Here is a 20,116-nt window from a genome sequence, read left to right on the forward strand (position 1 = left end):
AGAGGAAGAGGAAAAAATTATCAACTATCACCACAATCCTGATAGAAACTTTCAGACATCAATAAATAAAGAGCAGAAGGGACATTTACATAGAGAAAACTCTAAAATGTTTCAAACCTCCTGTAGTTACTTATTGTCATTTTGATTACTAGTTTAATATATACTGAAATGTTTAATGTATAAAAATACTGTTTTTTATGAACCCACTTTTGTTAAGAATAACAGAAGACTCAAACAGAAGAGGCAATTTGTTGCTTCATCTAATTAGAAAATTCAGAGGTGGACCAGGATAGGATTACTTGGATTAGGATTTCAGTTTAATACCTGAGATATTCTTAACACTGCAGTCCTCCATGTACTTACTGATGGAACTTCAGACTGGCTGCGGTTGGGGTATCTCATATATCCATACCATTGGACTGAAGTCCTGAACTTCACTCTGAATGGACAGATCATTTCTTTCTCCTCTTGAATGTTCAGGTTACTACCAGGCACTGATGACTAGAGCTGACTTTATGTTCCTTAAGCGAATATTTGTAATGCCACATAACTTGATTCTCCATACGCTCTCCCAGTTATGGTTTTGTCCTTCATCCTTGGCAAATTAGACACAGATATCACACGGTTTGAACAAGAAGCTAGTAAAAATAAAAATAGTACATTCCAACAAGGGTGACAACAGTGACAGTATCGACAGCCAGTTACCAGCAATAACAGAGGCAGTGAGCCATTCTAGTGCCAACATCAATGATGAATTGGTGGGACAGGCACTGCAGACTGGATCTGTTAATGGTGGCAGTCATTTCATCACAAGTCTTATAGCATAATTTTGGCCATTGTTCCCAGATGCATAGCCTGATAGCCTGATTCTAGTACTAGAGATTTTTAATAAATCAACCTTTTCACTTCATATTAGACTAAATTAATTTTGTTATTTACAATCAAAAACCATTACTGCTCGTGCCCATCCATGAATCAGTGACTCAAGAATGGCTTTAATCTTACTATTCTAGACCAGCTCCCTGGAGCTGGGGACCTGATTAATCAATCCCACCCAAACTACATGGCTTCTAGTAGTGAGGCAAAGGGAGAAAGGTTATTGGGACAGCCACTTCTAAAAACGACAATGTAATGTCAGCAAACTTGCTAACTTGTCCTTTATGTTTTTCTTCAACCATTCAAGTGACACCAGTGATAATCCTTCTGAAGTAGATGAAACTACAATTGTTATAGAGGCCATAAGAGAATCTAGTTCATCAAAATTCATTCCTGAAGATGATGCACTTTTTGAAATGATTATAGGAGATTTTTTTCCTGGAGTGATTGTTTCAAAAGTTAATCAACTTGCCTTGGAGGTAATAAGATCTTTGAAAATCATCACAAATTATTTAGTTGTGGAATATCAATTTATACTAAGTGTGGATTAAATATACTATGTTCTTCCTGAAATGCTCTATTTATATTATAATAGGGGAGATAAAAATGGAGACATGCATATCCTTTTGGGGAAATGGAACTTTAGACTAAATGTAACTGTTTAGACAAGGAGAACTGTTACATTTTTTATTCTCAATTTTCTCATCTTTCAAATGTTGATGTTGTGTTGGTTCTTCCTACTTTGAAGAGGTATTTTGAAAATCAATTTAGAGTCGGGTGCAGTTGCACAGATCTATAATCCCAGCAGCTCAGGAGGCTGAGGCAGAAGGATTCCAAGTTCAAAGCCAGCCTTAGCAACGTAGCAAGGTTGTAAGCAACTTAGTGAGAACCTGTCTCTAAAAAATAAAAAGATCTGGGGATGTTGCTTAGTTGTTAAGCACCCCTGGATTCATTCTCTGGTACCAAAAGAAAAAGAAAATCAAATTAGTTCAGAATTATGAAAAAGTTATTTTGCAATCATTAAAATTATGTTATAATTATAGAGACCTTTATTGTTTCTTTTACTTATTTAGTCTCATAATTATTGTCTTGGTTTGGTAGGATATCAGTGTTTTTGTTTCTAATATTATTGTATAGCATCCTACCACTCCCTGAATTCTAGTATGTTTCCATAAGGCCACCAGATTTGCATCCCTAAAACATATGTTTGATGAAATTAAAAAGGCCAGGGTGGATCATTGTTGCTTTCAGTACGAAATCAAAATAAAGTATTTTGACTTATAATAGCTTTTACAATCTGGCTGCACCAGGTTGTCATTTGAATATATTCTGTCCTTCCTTCCATTTCCCCTCTCCTCCCTGTTCTTTCAACCACAAACTTCTCCCTGTTTTCTGCTTTCCAACCTTTTAACAAGTTTCAGGCCATTAAGCATATTTATCCTTTCCCTCAGACTCTATTTGGGGGGATGTTGTTTCTTAAATTTATTTTAGAAAATGTGATTTAAACAGTTTCATAATTATTCTTTTTTAAAAAAAAATATAATTGGCAGGCTATTTTGTAAAACTTTTTACCCAACAAGTACAGAATAAATATTATTTTGAGCACAATGAGGAACTTAAAAAAGAAAAAAAACAAAGATTGAGTCAGGGAAAATTAGACTTGATAGAAATAATTCAAAAGCAGAAATTATAATGAATTAAGTTGCACATTATATATTGTTCTACATATGCATATAATATGCTTTGATCATATCCTCTCTCCTTACCACCTTCTCTTGTCCTCTTACTTTCCTTATCCTGGTCCCCCTACCCTAGTAGTCCCTATTGTACTTTCATGTGATTTTAAAAATTTTTTTATTCTTTTTCCAGCTTCCACATATGAGAGAAAACATATGGAACTTATCTTTCTGAGACTGGCTTATTTTGTGTAACAGTTCCAGCCATTTACCTACAAATGACATGCTTTCATTCTTCTTTATGTCTGAATAGTATTTCACTGTGTGTATGTATATGTATGTATGTATGTATGTATATATATATATATATATATATATATATATATATATCACATTTTCTTTATTCCATTCATCCATTGATGGGTATCTAAGCTGATTCCATAACTTGGTTATTATGAATAGTACTACAATAAATATGGGTATACAGATATCTCTTTTGTATGATACTTTGCTGGATTTGTTCAGGAGTGGATCGTATGGTAGTTCTATTTTTAGTTTCTTGGGGAAAAATAACTGTACTAATTCATATTACCACCAACAGTGTGTGTTTCTTTTTCTGACTGGGTGTGAGATGGAATTGCAAAATAGTTTTGATTTGAATTTCTTTGATGGCTAATGATGTTGAACATTTTGCATATACTTATTGGCCATTTGTACTACTCTCAAAAAGTGTCTGTTCAGCTCATTTTGTATATTTATTGGTTGGATTACTTGCTCTTCTGGTGTTAAATTATTTTAGTTCTTTATATATTCTGGATATTAATCCTGTTTAGATGAATAGCTGGCAAATATTTTCTCACATTTTGTAGGCTGTTTCTTCACTCTGCTCATTTTTTTCCTGTAAAGGAGTCTTTTAAGTTGAGGGCGTTATATTTGTCAATTCTTGCTGTTGTTTCTTGAGCTATTTGAGTCCTATTCAGGAAAACATTGTCTGTACCAATTTTCCCTACATTTTTCTCTAGTAGTTTCAAAGGTCTTGGTATAATTTTAAGGTCTTTGATCCATTTTGAATTTATTTTTGTACAGATTGAGAGAGAGGGATCCAATTTGTTTTCTACAGGTATTTTTCCCAGCACCATTTGTTGAAAAGGCCATCATTTATTCAGCATGTTTTTGGCTTCTTTTTTGAGAATCCGATAGCCATAGATGTTTGGGTTCATTTCTGCTCTATTCCATGGTTGCATGTTTTTGCTCTTGTGCTAATATACATGGTGTATTGTTACAATGGTTCTTTAGTATGTTTTAAAATTAGGTATTGTGATGCCTCCAGCATTGTTCTTTTTGCTCAGGATTACTTTGGCTATTTAGGGTCTTCTGTGCTTCTGTGTGAATTCTCAGATTACTTCATCTAGTACTGTAAAGAATGTCTTTGGTATTTTTGTGGGAATTGCATTGAATCTGTAACTCACTTTTGGCAGTATGACCATTTTAACAATATTAATTCTCTAAATCCATAAACATGGGAGGGCTTTCCATATTCTGGTGTTGTTTTCAATTTTTTTTCTTAAGTGTTTTATAATTTTCATTGTACAGGTCTTATCTCCTTGATTAGGCTTACTCCTAGGTGTGTTGTTGTTGTTGTTTGCTTGTTTGTTCATTTTCTGATTCTCTCTCAGCAAGTTCATTATTGGTGTATAAAGAGCTACTAACTTGTTTGTTGATTTTTGTATCCTGATACTTTGATGAATTTGTTTATCAGTTCTAAGAATTTCTTGGTAGATTCTTTAGGATTTCTTAGGTGTAGAATCATGTCATCTGCAGACAGGAATAATTTGACTTCATCATTTCCTATTTGTATCCCTTCTCTCCCTCTTGCCTGATTATTCTGGCCAAAGTTTCCATTACTATATTGAATAAGAGTGGGCACTCTTATCTTGTTCCTGATTTTACGGGAAATGCTTTCAGTTTTCCCCCATTTAGTATGATATTGGCTTTGGGTTTGTCAGACTCAGATTTCTGAACTGCTGGGATTATAGGTGTGTGCCACCACACCCAGCCCTTGACCATTTTTAACATCATTCTTTTGAATTCTTTGGTTTTTAATCCATTTCAATATCTTTGAAGTCAGTTACTAGAGAAATATAAATTTTGAGAGAGTCATGTTGCTTTGTTTTTTTCACATTTCTTATGTTTCTACATTGAGATTTGTATCTGCTGGGATGGATCTCTCTTCCAATTTTATGTGTGGGCCCTCTTAAGGAACAGCTGTCTCTTGATTATGTGTCCTGGGGTGTCATTTGGTTGTATAGTGTTGTATTTAATTCCATCTGGACTTTGTACTAGTTTCCTTGTTACTTCTTGGCTGTGATTAGGAGGTTTTGACATAGATCATACTGGGTCAGAACCTGAGGGTCACATTTTCCCTGTAGTTGAATCTCCAGCAGTTCCGGTTGTATGTTATAGACAGCAGAAAATGTGAAGATGCCCTCTGTGATTATCCCTCCAATCTTATCAGCAGTGTACAGTCTGAAAAGGCATGGGAACAACCTATATAAAGGTCCCTTGTAGGTGCAGTCTCCCAAATCTTTGTGTTGTTTTCTCTCTGCTGAAACTATGGGGGTAGATGTGCAAGATCATGTCTTCAGCCTCCAGTCCCAACCATGCCTTCTTAGGACTGGGTTGTGAGCAGGAGCTTTTATATCTCCTGTTTTGTTGAAATATTTGCCAAGGTTCCCCCAGGAGAAATGCATTCAAGGAGAGTTTCCCAACACACACCCAGGGCTAAGCTAATGCTGAGTATTACAGCACATCTGAGTCTCCAGAACCCTTTGTGAAAGCCATTCGGAAGTCAGAATAACTCTGCACTGGGTCAGGAGGCACAGGCAGGCCTTCTACAATCCACCACCACAACCCTGACACTTTGAGACCCAGTTCCGATGTGCCTGCTCAGTCCCCTGTTCTTCAACAGGTCACCAAACCACCAGCTTAATGGGGAAGTGAGTTCCATTTTCTTCTGTGTCATTAACTGGTCATCCATCATACAGATTTTTCGGCAGGATTGTTTCAGTTACATTCCTCCAGGGTCAAACTGGGTAATGATAGTCAGCAGCTAAGACAGTGCAGCAATGCCTGCTCTGGGTTCCTGGGGAAAGGGAAGAAAGCTCAGATACGACCTCTCAAGGCACTCCCCGGTATAGTACTACAAGCATATGTTGAGAATTTCTCTCAAATCAGCCTGTTTGCAGATCCCCAAACAGCTGTGTTCTCATTATCCTTTCACACTGTGCCAAATTCTGTGCTAGTTGTGTGCACTTCAGCATTTTCCCACAGTCACTTACCTCAGTGAGCAATGCTCTCCAGTAGTTTTTTGTTGTTGTTGTTCCTTTTTTTTTTCTTTCTTTCTTTTTGTTCTAAGGTCACTCTTCAGTCAGTGTCACCTCGATATTTGTTCCTCTGTATTCTCTCTACACATACCTTAAAATTTTTCACTTTGTCTTTGATATTTATAATTTCACTATAATTTCTGTAATTATGAGTTTGGGTACTCAGCCTTTTTAGCATGCAATATTTTATTTTTTAGTTCTCTGAATTAACAAGAGCAATATAATGTGTGATCTTTTGTTCCACATGATTTAATGAGTTTGACTTTTCTGATCCAACAGTTTGCATGTTCAAGCACTAATCTAAGTTTAGCTGTTTTCTTGGTATTTCCATGTGTTTTGTATTTTGTAGGTTTTCTTCATTTCCTTATTCTAATAAAATTCAATCTGTTTTTTTTTTTCCTTTTTGCTTGTGAGGTTTCCAGGAGAAACACAGTGAATATTTGTCTCTCAACTATTACCAAAGTTTTGAAGATTTTCATTTACATTTACATTTTGAGGGTTTTACTTTAATAGGAGAAAAAGAAGAGAAATGTCAGTTGATGAGCTTTTCTCTGTTTTACATGAGCATCCTCCTATCTTTCAGAGGCAAAACCTACAAAATCCCCTCTTTTTTTCCTCTAGTTATAAGTTTTAGGCACTTTCCAGGTTAACTTTAACATTTTTCAAGTCATAGCTTTAAAAATAGCATTACCTGTCTAATAGCATTCTTGCATGTATATTAATGACTTTACATTTTTTAAGTTGTAGATGGACACAATACCTTTATTTTATTTTATTTTTAATGTGGTGCTAAGGATCGAACCCAGTGCCTCACACAAGCTAGGCAAGCGCTCTGCCAGTGAGCTACAACTGAAGCCCAATGACTTCACTTTTGAGCCTCTTTATATACGGGTATTAGTCAGCTTTTAATTGCTGTGACCAAAACACCTGACAAGAATAACTTAGAGGAGGATCAATTTATTTTGAGCTCCTGGTTTCAGAGATTTAGATCATGGTGGGCTGAATCCAATGCTCTGGGCCCATCTGGCTGGTGGTGGCCAGGAAGTAAAGAGAAGAGGGTAGAGGCCAGAGGAAAGATAAACTCTTTCAGGGCACACCCCCAGTGACCCGCCTCCTCTAGGTTTACCCCACCTGCCCACAGTTACCACCCAGTCAGTCCACTCAAATTAGGATGGACTGATTAAGTTATAGCTCTCACAATCCGATCATTTCACCTCCGAGCATTTCTGCATTAACATAAGAGCTTTTGCGGACACTTCATATCCAAACCAATCTTCTCTTCAATGTTGTAGTTTTGATGGTTTACACAATGACAGCTATGTATAGGCTGTATATTCTGCATAAGAACATATCTTACTAAAGAAATATACCGTAAGCCTGCTATTTATACTATTTGAGATGCAAGAATGTAAATCTTGTGTAATAGGGAATTGTGATCTATCTAATTTATTTGCATCTGTCTCTAACACTGTCCAAATATAGAAGACATTAACTCAGAGTAACCAAAAGATTAACTGAGAATTACTGAAACCATGTCATCAAATTAAAGCTGTGTGTAGTTGGCCATCCAGTTAACTCCAAGGAACAACATATATAGCTTTGAACACTTTACAATAAGATTATGATTTTATTTCAAAACTTTCCTAAGAATTTATTGAAATATTTAATCAAGAGAATGACTTGTCTGAATATGTCCTTGATTTTCCCCATTATGTTGAACTACTGTGCATCCAAGCAATTTTTATTCCACATCTGTGTGGCTGGTATTATTAACAGCAGAGAATTCATAAACTTTATGCCTAACACTGCCCAAAATTCAGGCCTTCGAGTAGGTGATCTTGTCAACTCTATTTAAAAGCGGTTGCTCTTTAACAACTCCTCTCAGCTGATTGCCTACCTCCAGCTGGTCTTGCCATAGGAGGTGCCTTTTTCTCCATTGCAAAGTCCTGCTGAATTTCCTTCAGCTGCTTTGTTTTGTCTAGTTGTAAGGATGTGAGGAATGAGCAATGAAGTGGAAGAGCTCAGTGAAAAAGAAAGGAGAAATACACTTTTTTTCTGTAGGTATAGTTACCAGTTGTATCCACACTGAAATAAACCCTCCTTTAGTAGGAAGCATGGTTCCCCTTATAATTCTTTACTAGAATATTAAGTATCTTTCCAAGTCACAACTACTCCTTGGAGTATTTTAATGTACAATCAGTCACATGGTGTCTTGTCTTTGTCTTTTTTCTTTTTCTTTTTTTTTTTTTTTTTTGACAGAGAGAGAATTTTTAATATTTTATTTTTTAGTTTTTCGGCGGACACAACATCTTTGTTTGTATATGGTGCTGAGGATCAAACCCGGGCCGCACGCATGCCAGGCGAGCACGCTACTGCTTGAGCCACATCCCCAGCCCCGTATCTTTTCAATCCTATCAATTTTATTTGCTGTCTTAGAATATTCTTAACTTTGAAACATTAAAATAATTATTAGGAAATTGATAAACTATCTAAATGTAATTAAAATTACAAAAAGGTATAGAACCTTTTACATTTGCTTTTAGTGTAGAACAAACAGCTATACTCTAGTAATTGCTAGTCCTTAAATATATCTTAAAATCTGGCTTCTTAAGCTGGGAGAGGTTCTATGAATTTGCTACCAGATGTCTCCTGAACATGAAATTTTGTGTGTATTATATTTTTTTTCTAAGAAAGAATAATAGTAGCTTTAATTATTCTCAGAGTCAGAGGTTTTTGAACTAGAAAAAATTTATAACTATTGTCTTATAGTAATTGGTAACTAGTTAAGAGAAATATCAGAGAATTAAAATGTAAGGATTTGGGCTAAGGTTATAGCTTAGTGGTAGAGCACTTACCTAGTATGTGCAAGACTTCCTGGGTTCAATCCCCAGCACTGCCAAAAACAAACAAATAAACAAATGGTGATTGGTTTAATTTACAATGCCTTTTAAATTTATGTATTTATTTCCTTTTAGAAAGTGATATATATTGCAACACAACAATTAGGCTTACAACACTGGTCACCTCAGAAAGAGAAGATCGTTCAGTTTTATAATCAACTTCAGGTAAGTGCAAAATAGCATTTGGTAAATTTTGCCTGGGTTTTAATAGGTACAGTCAAGGAGGAAAATAACAACAGTTATAATGAAAGAGGGCTATTATAATATTCTTAAAACTGAGGGACATTGATTAACTGTCCCCTTAGACTTTATCATTTGACCCCTGATCATAACTCTCAACAAATTAATCTTTTCACCTTTATCCCCTTAACAAATTTTTGTAAAACCCTACAAATATGGTGTTAAATATTCTACATCCCATTGCTATACCTTCTTTGAATCATCCATGAATGAACTATTTGCAAAAACAGTAGAATGTTCCTATCCCTGATTACTAGTTAAAATTATACATCCTTTCAATGTTTTTTAGCCCTGACTTTTCAGATTATGTAATGTACTTATTTTTCAATTGGGTTGTTCATCTTTTTCTTAATAAACATAGATTTTTTTTCATCACACATTTTTTAAAAATATTTTTTAGTGTTGACGGACCTTTATTTTATTCATTTATTTATATGCGGTGCTGAGAATTGAACCAAGTGCCTCACACATGTGAGGCAAGCACTCCACTACTGAGCCACAACTCCAGCCCCTCATCACATATTTTTATATCATAATTCTATGGTTATATGCACTGCAAACACATTCTCTTAAATAATTGGCTTTTCCAAAATGTCTATGGTGTTGACTTATAAGAAGACATTTTTAATGCAATAAGGTCCACCACTCTTTTTCTTTATGATCTGCATTTTTCATATCCTATTTTTAGAAAATTTTTAACACTATTTTTGGAAATATATTTTCTGTAATTTTTTTCTAAAAGTTTTAAGTTATTTGTATTTTCCATTTTTAAATTGTACAAAATTTATTTTTCTTTTTTATATTTATTTATTTTTCAAAATTTATGTTTCTTAAAGACATCAGATAAGGATCCAAAAAGGGATAATCAATTTTCCTAAGAGTTTTCCTCACTGATTTGCTGCTTCTATAGTATAGCGAGTCTTCATGTCTGGGTTTTCTTTATTGCTTTTTTCTATATTTTGTTCTTTGGGTCTATTTCTCTGTTTCTATCCCTATACCACATAGTCTTAAATATCATAACTTTTTAATAGCTTAAATATTATAGTTTTTCATATCTGGTGGTAACTAATTTCCCACCTTTGTTATTTTTGAAGTTTTCTTTCTTCTTTCGACCTTTTCTCTTTCTTAAGAGTTCTTAAAACCAGTCTGTGGACTTCTATCAAAATATCCTATTCAGATTTTGAGGTAGAATTTAACTAATAGTTATGGCGAGAGTTTTCAACTTGTGATATTACATCTTTTCCTCCATACGCCTATTTGTCAAGACTTTATGTAGCTTGTCAAGTTAACCTGCCACTGGTTCATATTGGCAAAAGAGAGTAGAATCCTTGGTCAGAGACAAAACAACAATAGCAGTAGCCACAATAATATCTTCTATGCCAGTTCCTTAAGACTTACTTCCCACAGTAAGTCATACCTGCAGGTAGGTCATACCTGCACATGTAGTAAGTTGGGTTACAGAAGACCCCTGAGCTTAGGAACCCCCCAATTTTAGAAGGGTATTAAGGGCAAAAAAATGCCCAACCTTTGTCCCTGAATGAGACATTATTTTTAAATTCTGTGTAGCAAATAAATTTGCCCTCATGTAATGATGTAGCTCAGTGGTAGAATACATGGGTTTAATTCCTAGCATATACACACACACACACACAAATAAATCCTGTATCCTGATAGGAGACACTGTTTGCTATACAAATATTTTTGAAAAGATAAATTCTGGATAAAACTGCCAATGCTTCTGCTCAGAATATATTTAGAAATCTTTCAGAAACACCTAAAGCATTGCCTCCCAACAACATCTGCCCCTCATTTATACATCCACTTGGCTTCTGATCAAATTTCCTCATGAGTACACTATTCTGTTGACCACTCTGATTAATCTTACTATCAGGGACTAGGACCAAAAGTATATTCATTTTAGCTCATACCAGACAAAATTAAGGCTTCTGTTAATAGGACACCAAATAGCAGGATAAGGCCAACCTAAAGTATTGATCTCAATCATTCCTATCCAAGGTCTCAAGCCCAAACAGTTGAACATATTCTATAAACCATCAGAATCTACCTTAGAAAGTCAGATGGATTTCTCCTTAAGTTTCTGTGTTGACCATGCCTGTTGATCTCTGAAGCATTGATCCATACTTAGCAATATTTATTGTCAACTGCACAGATTTTTGCCTTTACCCACAAGGAGAAAGTGTCTAGTGCAATTTTATCATTCATAACAATAGTGGCCATCGAATTGAGGCTGATCTGAATGCCTTACAAGGTCAAGGTGCTATTCTCTTAAATCCTGGATGCTTGCCATTCATAACTACCCTTAAATTGTAGTTACATTGTTTTTAAGGAGGAGTCAGATTAATATCTGACTTTTATGGGAGAAATGCAACACTAAGGGTGCACATGTTTCACTCAGAAGGAAAGTGAGTTTTTATTTTTGTTTTTACAGTTACTGGGTTTCCTAAGTGGAACCTATAGCACTTCAAGGTGAGGAATGGTACAGGTTGACTGTCCTCCAATATGGGTTCTCAATTCAACTCTAGTAATTAAATCTGGTTCTTATTTTTGAAGTGACTGGGTGGAGAGTCAGTTTGCCATGCCGTCAGCATGTCATTTATCTTCCATGGAATGATCTAGCACTAGGAACAGAGATGAGAAAGACATTCAAGTCATCTGGAGGTATTGACAGAGTTTTGCTCAGGAGATGCAAGAGCTGAGCCCATCCCTGCTATTTCTGATAGACTCTCCAGTAATTAAGCAGAATAATAATTAAATCCTGTCAGTTGAATTAAAGATAGTCCCGTTGGGGTTTTTGCCTTTTTGAAGAAGGTTAGAAAGACACATATGAATGACAAAAGATATTCTATATCCCTTCTTGCCCTCTGATCCCCTCAGAATCTGAGGCATTTCTTCTAGGTTTTTTTTTTTTCTGTCCCTGTACTACCACAACACTGGTGTATCCCATTTCAGTAATTTTAACCATAGTAATTTTCCAAGCATCCCCTGCTTGCACCCAGACCTCTCATTTTGAAGGATTATATGCAAGAAGAAGAGGGATATTTTCATAAAATTTACATTGGTAATGTACTCAGTCAAGTTATTATCCTTGTGATCTAATACCATATCAATCTAAGAGAATCTAGATAGTTGAAACAGGATTAAATTTGACCCTTCTAGTCTTCATTTTTATCATCCTATCACATGGAATATGTATCAACCAGAGTGGCATGGTGTTGTCATTAGGGAGAAGAAAGAAGCACCATGCCCAGGAATTTTCAGGACTGAATCCCAACTTTTCAAAATATGTCTATATAATTCCCCATATCTTTTATATTAATCATTACTCAAGAAGCAGATGAAAGGACATGATCTTTTCCTGAAGACACTTAAATTCAATGATTGAACTTCCTCGGTAAGATATACAGGCAAAGAGAATGTGGGGGAGATAGAATCAAACCGAGTAAATTTTTGAGGAGACTGTTCCAATGCTTAATAATACCAGATGCTTGTGGACTTTAGGGAGTGTGAAAGGTCCATCAAATCCCTTGATCATTTGCCCATTGTTTAGTGACTTTTGTGATAAAAGGTACACCATTGTCAGATTGCAAATGGTCCAGAAATCCACACATGTAATACAAATTAGTTTCAAGAAACAATGATATGGCCAGAGTCTGCTGATTAGATAGTAATATCAACCCCATACCTTAAATTATTTCAACATTAGTGAGACATCACCAATAGCGCTTTGGGGAATAGAGATCTAATGTAGTCAATGTGCCAGGACTTTCTTTGTGTTCATGCCCTATTCATTGTGGCTTCCCTCCCTGTGAAACAACTATATCAACTTTTGGCAAGAGTCATTAAGTGTGGTAGTAGCTTCCACATCAGAAACACACAGTTCTTTATTATGATGGTGTTGTTTTAAGGTGAAAATTTTAGAATGTTCACTTGCAATGTTCAGATGTTGGATTCACATAGAGGTTATCGCAATCTGGACAGGGAAGGCTCAATTAGCAAGTTGGTTCTGGGCAATATCATCAAAAATGAACCATGGGCCCATGAGTGAATCAGATTAGTTGGTCATCAGTCATCATTTATTTCCACACTTCACAGCCTCAAGGCGGGCGGGGTGGAGGGCATGTTTAATCTTCTAGACTGAAATTTTTTTCCAAGTGGCAGACCAAATATCTAAGCCATTGGTAAAACCCAAGAGTCAGAGTTGTGTCCACCAAGTAAAGTGAATAAATCTTCTGGCTCTGAGGCTGACCAGTGAGATGCCTAAGGGTTCAGTTTAGCTGAACCATCAGTAAACCAGACCCAGGCACTTTATCCAGGGAATCTTTATGAATCAAGATCTCATTGAACCAACAGTGTTATTCTAAAAAGTCAAGTGGGGGATGAAGTTTACCCCAGGGAGATAGCTGCCATATTTTCATGATTCACTAGAACAAGGCTAGCTGTGTTCTTGAATATTCAATTTCCATTTGATAAAAAAGGCTTTTTGGACCATTCTCACCTTGCCAAATGTAGCATCCAGGACTGTCTGATCAGAGAATTACAAGAACTCCGTGAGGCTACAGAGACTGTAAAGTTAGTGAATATATATTCTATCTTTATCCATATTTGAATTTTAATGTATATTTATGTCATTATTTTAAAAAATAATAATTTCCTTAATGCTATTACAATCTTCCAGAAGACATGGTGACAACCAAATGTTTTAGTCATCTCAGGTTGCTATAACAAAAATCTTATAGAATGGGTAGCTTAAACAACATTTATTTCTTTCAGTTATGGGGGCTGGGTAGCTCAATATCAAGGTACTGGCAGATTCCATGTATGGTAAGATCCTCATCCTGGCTTGTAGATGGCCTCCCTCTTGCTGTGTCCTCATATAGTGCAGAGTAAGATAGAACACATGCAAGAGCAGAAGACTCCTGATGCTTTTAGCATTAGCCTAAGTAAAAGCAGAAGTCAGATTATAATGGATTGAACAGCAATTTGAAGGAAGAGTCTGTGGATATAAGCAGATTTTTTAAAACAAACTTAAAATTTATATTAATGTTAATTTTGTTTTAGGCTTGCGTTGGTGTGATGTTAGTGGGCCCAACAGGTGGAGGAAAAACAACAGTCAGAAGAATTTTAGAAAAAGCATTAATACTATTACCAGTTGTAGACATGTTATCAATTAAGCAAAGGGAATCTTATTCAAAGGTAAATGTTCCACTAAATAAAATGTTTCCCCTATGTTCATATTTTCTACTTATATTAACATTTTATCTTTTTTCCATAAATATTTTCATTACTTATTAAACTTATTGCTAGGAATTTGATAGTTATGTATCATTGTAATGATACAAACTAGTGTGAAATAAAACTATTGAATTGTATATTTGTTTTGTATATTTTGTATATTTGTTTTGTACTTAGTCACTTTTCTAAATGGATTGTAAGTTTCTTTTTTGGTATCAATTAAATCATCATCAAATCAAAATAATTTTTTGTCTCTTTTCTAATATTTATGTAACTTATATGCTTATCTTACTGAACTGATTAACCAAAACAATGTTAACTATAGTATATGTTCCTTACTTTATTAGGAATGCATTTAATATGAAGCTTACTCTTGACATCTGACAAGTATTTTTTATCATACTTTGGAAATTTCTATTCCCCAAAACTTTGTTGTTGTTGTTGTTAGAATTTATTAACTGATTTTCAGCTAAAATATTCAGTTAAAATATTTTAACTGGTTAATGTAATAAGCTATGTTGATGGATTTACAAACATTGTTATCCTTGAGTTTTTAGAATAGCTCCTAGTTAGTCATGATCCATTTTTATGCAGTATAAAACTAGACTCCAGTAAACATTATATGATTGAGTTACTTAATTTAAATGTATTCCAAAAGTTTTAGAAAGTCAGTTTCTGAGTTGTGTGAATCTTTTTCTCTGTTAGTATAAGCTACCCTGCTTAAAAATCGTTTGTATAGTACTTTATCTTTTATCCTTTCCTCTAAATTTCCTTTCTCAACAGATTTCAATAAGTTCTTAAGCAATATTATAATTAAAGAGGTACATTATCTCAGCAATAATAATAATAATCATAACTCATATTTGCAGAGTACTAAATATGGGTCCAGTACTGTGCTAAAGCACTTTTGTTTAAATTATCTCGTTTAATCCTCACAACAATGTTATGGGTAATAATTAAAAACGGTTTTTTAGTATAAAAGTAGTATGTACAATTGTGAGAAGTTTGGAAAATAAATAAATAATAATGACCAAGAAAGAATGAACTGAAAATATTTTTTTGTTTTACTTAGTTTTGAAAAGTATGCACTTAGAAAATTTAATCTTCTGCACTTGAAAATTTTGAGCTACTATCATTATCTGAACTGCTGTCCTTAGTGTCACTCATATAGGATCTATTTACCTTTAATACTGCAGTGCTCTAAACAAGCCACAATCAACTTTCAGAAATACACTGACATTGCACCAACACCAAGAATTCCAAACTTAAGTTTCATAGTGCAGGAGAAGGCAAATGTGCATCCATATGCCACTGGTAAATACACTGCTGCTATTTATCTTTTAACAGTGTGATGAACAGAATTATTCCATGCAAATCATGCAAAAAAAAAGTCATAAGCCAATTTGGGGGACTAAAAAATAGGATGTGACAATTATGTGGTAATGAAGATTATACGGTGAAATACCGTAGATGAAACAGAGACCAGTTCTTCAGGCAACACCCAGACAGATTATAATGTTGCAAATAAGATGTACTTGAGTGACTATTCTGACAAAGTTTCCTACTCCCTCTCTCATTTCTACATCAACCCTGGTTCCAGATATATCACATCCCATCTTAAATATTGTGTTCCTAAATGCAGCACATTGAGATTTTCACCCTGCAACACACACCTCAGATAATTATTTGTAATGTTTAGAACTTTTTAAAATAATGATTTATAGATTGTGGATAATTTTAATTAATCAGTTTTTACTGTTTCTTGTAAATCACCACGTTCATAGAGATTTTTTCTTTGATGGAAAAGTCCTTCTAAATCATTTTGTTAATACTGCACAAATCAAAAAATTGTACTATAATGTATTTTAAACCACACAGGATTCATTCCAGATTTCAGTAAAAAAAGGAAAAGTAGATCTTTGTGTCTTAAATCCAAAGTGCATCACTCTTAATGAACTATATGGACAATTGGATCCTAATACTATGGAATGGACTGATGGCTTATTATCAGCAACATTTCGAAATTATGTGTATTTAAATACAAATTACTCAAAGAAAAACATGGATATTGGACTAAAGTCAAGAATCTCAGGTTTATCTGCTGTAAGTACAGAATGAATATTTTTATTTGCTAATATGGATTAAGTACTTATGCAATGATTAATATTAAAACATCACTAGATACCTTTTAGTTTAAAAGTAAATTTAAAGGATTATGAACAGTTTTTAAAAAAGAAAATTATAAATTATTTTAAAAAAAGAAAATGTGCCATTGTACTTTAAAATGGTCAGTAAACAATTGAGTGAAGTTGAAGGTTTTGCTTTGAAAGAAACACAAAGTGAATTCAATTTAAATAGAAAATAATATAGTGATCCTAGCACCAACAATTTACCTTACAAATTAACAAGGTAAAAAAATACTTCAGTAGAAATGTGAACTAAATATTTGATACAAAATTCATCAATGAATATAAATGGCAGAAATTTGAAAAGTTGTATTTTTGTTAGTAATAAGTAAGGCTACTGATAAATTTCATTAGCTAAAATATGTTAACAAACAGTGATAGTTGAAACCCAGGAGTTTAGTAAATATAAAAACAGAAAAACAACATTCCACTACATTGTAAAATATAAATTCCTATATAATTTTGGAAGTATAGTCAGCTCTATCAAATGTACTATATATTCTTTCCTCCAACCCATGAAAATAAGCTTATCAATGTATTCTTTTGTAGATTCTAACTTTTCAGGGATATCTTGATAGAATTTCTCTTGTCTAAGATTACTCTGTTTCAGGTTGAGCACCTCTATTCTGAAAATCAAAATCCAAAATACTTTAAAACCTGAAACATCAATACTGACTTGATGCCACAGTGGAAAATTCCATACCATGTAACTTGGTTTATGCACAAACTTCTTTTAAAACTATTTTTAGAAGTTACCTTCAGGTTCTATGTATAAGGCATATGTGAAACATAATTAATTTTTTATTTAAACTTGGGCGGCCCATCCTCTTTAAGTGTATGCAAATATTCCAAACTCCAAAACACTTCTGATCCCAAGAATTTCAGATAAGGGATACTTAACTTGTGTGTTGATGGTTACTTAATTATATAAATAAATATTTTTAAAGCTTTTATCTTTTTTTTTAACAAACAGAGGAAGAACTTTATTAGCAAGCGAAAGGTAAAGATATACACTTTCAGAGCAGAATGCAGGCAATCTGAGTGAGATGCCTACCAAGATTAAAGTTGAGTTTTTATTAGGGTACACAATTAGGTGGAATGTGTGTGAGCAAAAGGGGCTGCATTTCACTCAGGATTGGAAATACTGCACAAAATCATATTTTCCCATTAGGGGTCTGGTCTGATGTAGGTTTCAGTTCACATCCACATCTTTGGCAGTTGGTGATTGGGTGATTGGGTCAGAGCATCAGACACAAACCTTCAAAGTTAATGTTCTCTTTCTATTGAAGTCTTCTTTATCTTTTGCTGCATTCCAGAAAACTCATAGGGAATTGAAAGGTTACCAAGTAACATTCCATTGTGTATATATACCACATATTCTTTATCCATTCATCTATTGAAGGGCATCTAGGTTGGTTCCACAACTTAGTTATTGTGAATTGTGCTGCTATAAACATTGATGTAGCTGCATCCCTGTAGTATGCTGTTTTTAAGTCCTTTGAGTATAAACTGATGAGTGGGTTAACTGGGTCAAAAGGTGGTTCCATTCCAGGTTTTCCAAAGAATCTCCATACTGCTTTCCATATTGGCTGTACCATTTTGCAGTCCCACCAGCAATGTATGAATGTGCCTTTTTCTCCACATCCTTGACAACATTTATTGTTCCTTGTATTCTTGATAATTTCCATTCTGACTAGAGTGAGATGGAATCTCAGTGTTGTTTTAATTTGCATTTCTCTAATTGTTAGAGATGATGAACATTTTTTTCATATATTTGTTGACTAATTGTGTATCACCTTCTGAGAAATGTCTGTTCAGTTCCTTGGAACATTTATTGATTGGGTTATTTGGATTTTTTGGTGTTAAGATATTTTGAGTTCTTAATATATCCTAGAGATTAGTGCTCTATCTGATGTGTAAGTGGTAAAAATTTGCTCCTAAGCTGTAGGCTCTCTATTCACCTCGCTGATTGTTTCTCTTGCAGAGAACAAGTTTTTTAGTTTGAATCCATCCCATTTATTCATTCTTTATTTTGTTTCTTGCACTATAGGAGTCTTATTAAGGAAGTCAGGGCCTAATTCAAAGTGATGGAGATTTGTGCCTAGGTTTTCTTCTATTACACAGGGTCTCTGCCTTAATTCCTAGGTTGTTGATCCACTTTGAGTTTTGTGCTTGGTAAGAGATAGGGGTTTAATTTCATCTTGTTGCATATGGATTTCCAGTTTTCCTAGAACCATTTGTTGAAGAGGCTATTTTTTTTTCCAGTGCATGTTCTTGGCACCTTTGTCTAATATAAGATAATTATAGTTTTGTTGGTTAGTCTCTGTGTCCTCTATTCTGTACCATTGGTCTACCAGTCTGTTTTGGTGCCAATACCATGGTGGTTTTGTTACTATTGCTCTGTAGTATAGTTTCAGGTCTGGTATAGTGATGCCACCTGCTTAATTCTTCTTGCTAAGGATTGCTTTAGCTATTCTGGGTCTCTTGTTTTTCCAGACGAGTTTCATGACGGATTTGTAGGTTTCAGTCCACATCCACATCTTTCTATTTTTATGAGGAATGTCATTGGGATTTTGATTGGAATTGTATAAAATCTGTATAATTCTTTTGGTAGTATAGTCATTTTGACAATATTAATTCTGCCTATCCAAGAACAAGGGAGATCTTTCCATCTTCTAAGGTCTTCTTTAATTTCTTTCTTTAGCATGCTGCAGTTTTCATTGTAACGATCTTTCACCTCTTTTGTTGATTCCCAAGTATTTTTTTTTTTTGAGGCTATTGTAAATGAGGTAGTTTTCCTAGTTTCTCTTTCTGAGAATTTGTCACTGATACACAGAAATGCCTTTGATTTACGGGTTATTGATTTTGTATCCTTCTACTTTGCTGAATTCATTTATTAGTTCTAGCAGTTTTCTGGTGGAATTTTTTGGGTCTTCTAGGAATAGAATCATATCTTTGGCAAATAGTGATAATTTGAGTTCTTCTTTTCCTATTCATATCCCTAATTGTTCTGACTAGTGTTTCAAGAACTATGTTAAATAGGAGTGGTGAAAAGAGGGCATTCCTGTCTTTTTCCAGTTTTTAGAGAGAAGGCTTTCAATTTGTCTCCATTTAGAATGATGTTGGCCTGGGGCTTAGCATAGATAGCTTTTACAATGTTAAGATATGTCCTGTTATCCCTAGTTTTTCTAGTGTTTTGAACATGAAAAGGTGCTGTATTTTGTGAAATGCCTTTTCTGCGTCTATTGAGATGATCATATGATTCCTATCTTTAAATCTATTGGTGAGATGAACTACATTTATAGATTTCTGTATGTTGAACCAACCTTGCATCCCTGGAATGAATCCCACTTGATCATGGTGCACTATCTTTTTTTAATGTTTTTGTATTCCATTTGCCAGAATTTTATTGAGAATTTTTGTATCTGTGCTCATTAGAGACATTGGTCTGAAGTTTTCTTTCATTGATATGTCTTTGTCTAGCTTTGGCCTCATAGAATGAGTTTGGAAGTATTCATTCTTTTTCTGTTTCATGAAATAATTTGAGGAGTATTGGTGTCAGTTCTTCTTTAAAGGTCTTATAGAACTCAGCTGTGTATGCA

The 20,116-nt window shown here is 34.4% G+C and overlaps 1 protein-coding gene across 1 annotated transcript in view; it reads left to right on the forward strand.

Annotated features, from left to right (window-relative positions):
* Positions 1-20,116, forward strand: part of Dnah14 (dynein axonemal heavy chain 14) — a 376,944-nt gene that overhangs the window by 167,849 nt on the left and 188,979 nt on the right. Inside the window, exons 34-37 of the mRNA XM_046419847.2 lie at positions 1,184-1,355; positions 8,911-9,000; positions 14,155-14,289; positions 16,219-16,431. Of these exons, the coding sequence (XP_046275803.1) occupies positions 1,184-1,355; positions 8,911-9,000; positions 14,155-14,289; positions 16,219-16,431 (610 nt within the window). The remainder of the gene's footprint in view (positions 1-1,183; positions 1,356-8,910; positions 9,001-14,154; positions 14,290-16,218; positions 16,432-20,116) is intronic.

The sequence above is a fragment of the Marmota monax genome, unplaced genomic scaffold, assembly GCF_021218885.2.
Source record: "Marmota monax isolate L192 unplaced genomic scaffold, Marmota_monax_Labrador192_F-V1.1 WCK01_AAM20220418_F8-fsc00153, whole genome shotgun sequence".
NCBI classification, from domain to species: Eukaryota; Metazoa; Chordata; class Mammalia; order Rodentia; family Sciuridae; genus Marmota; species Marmota monax.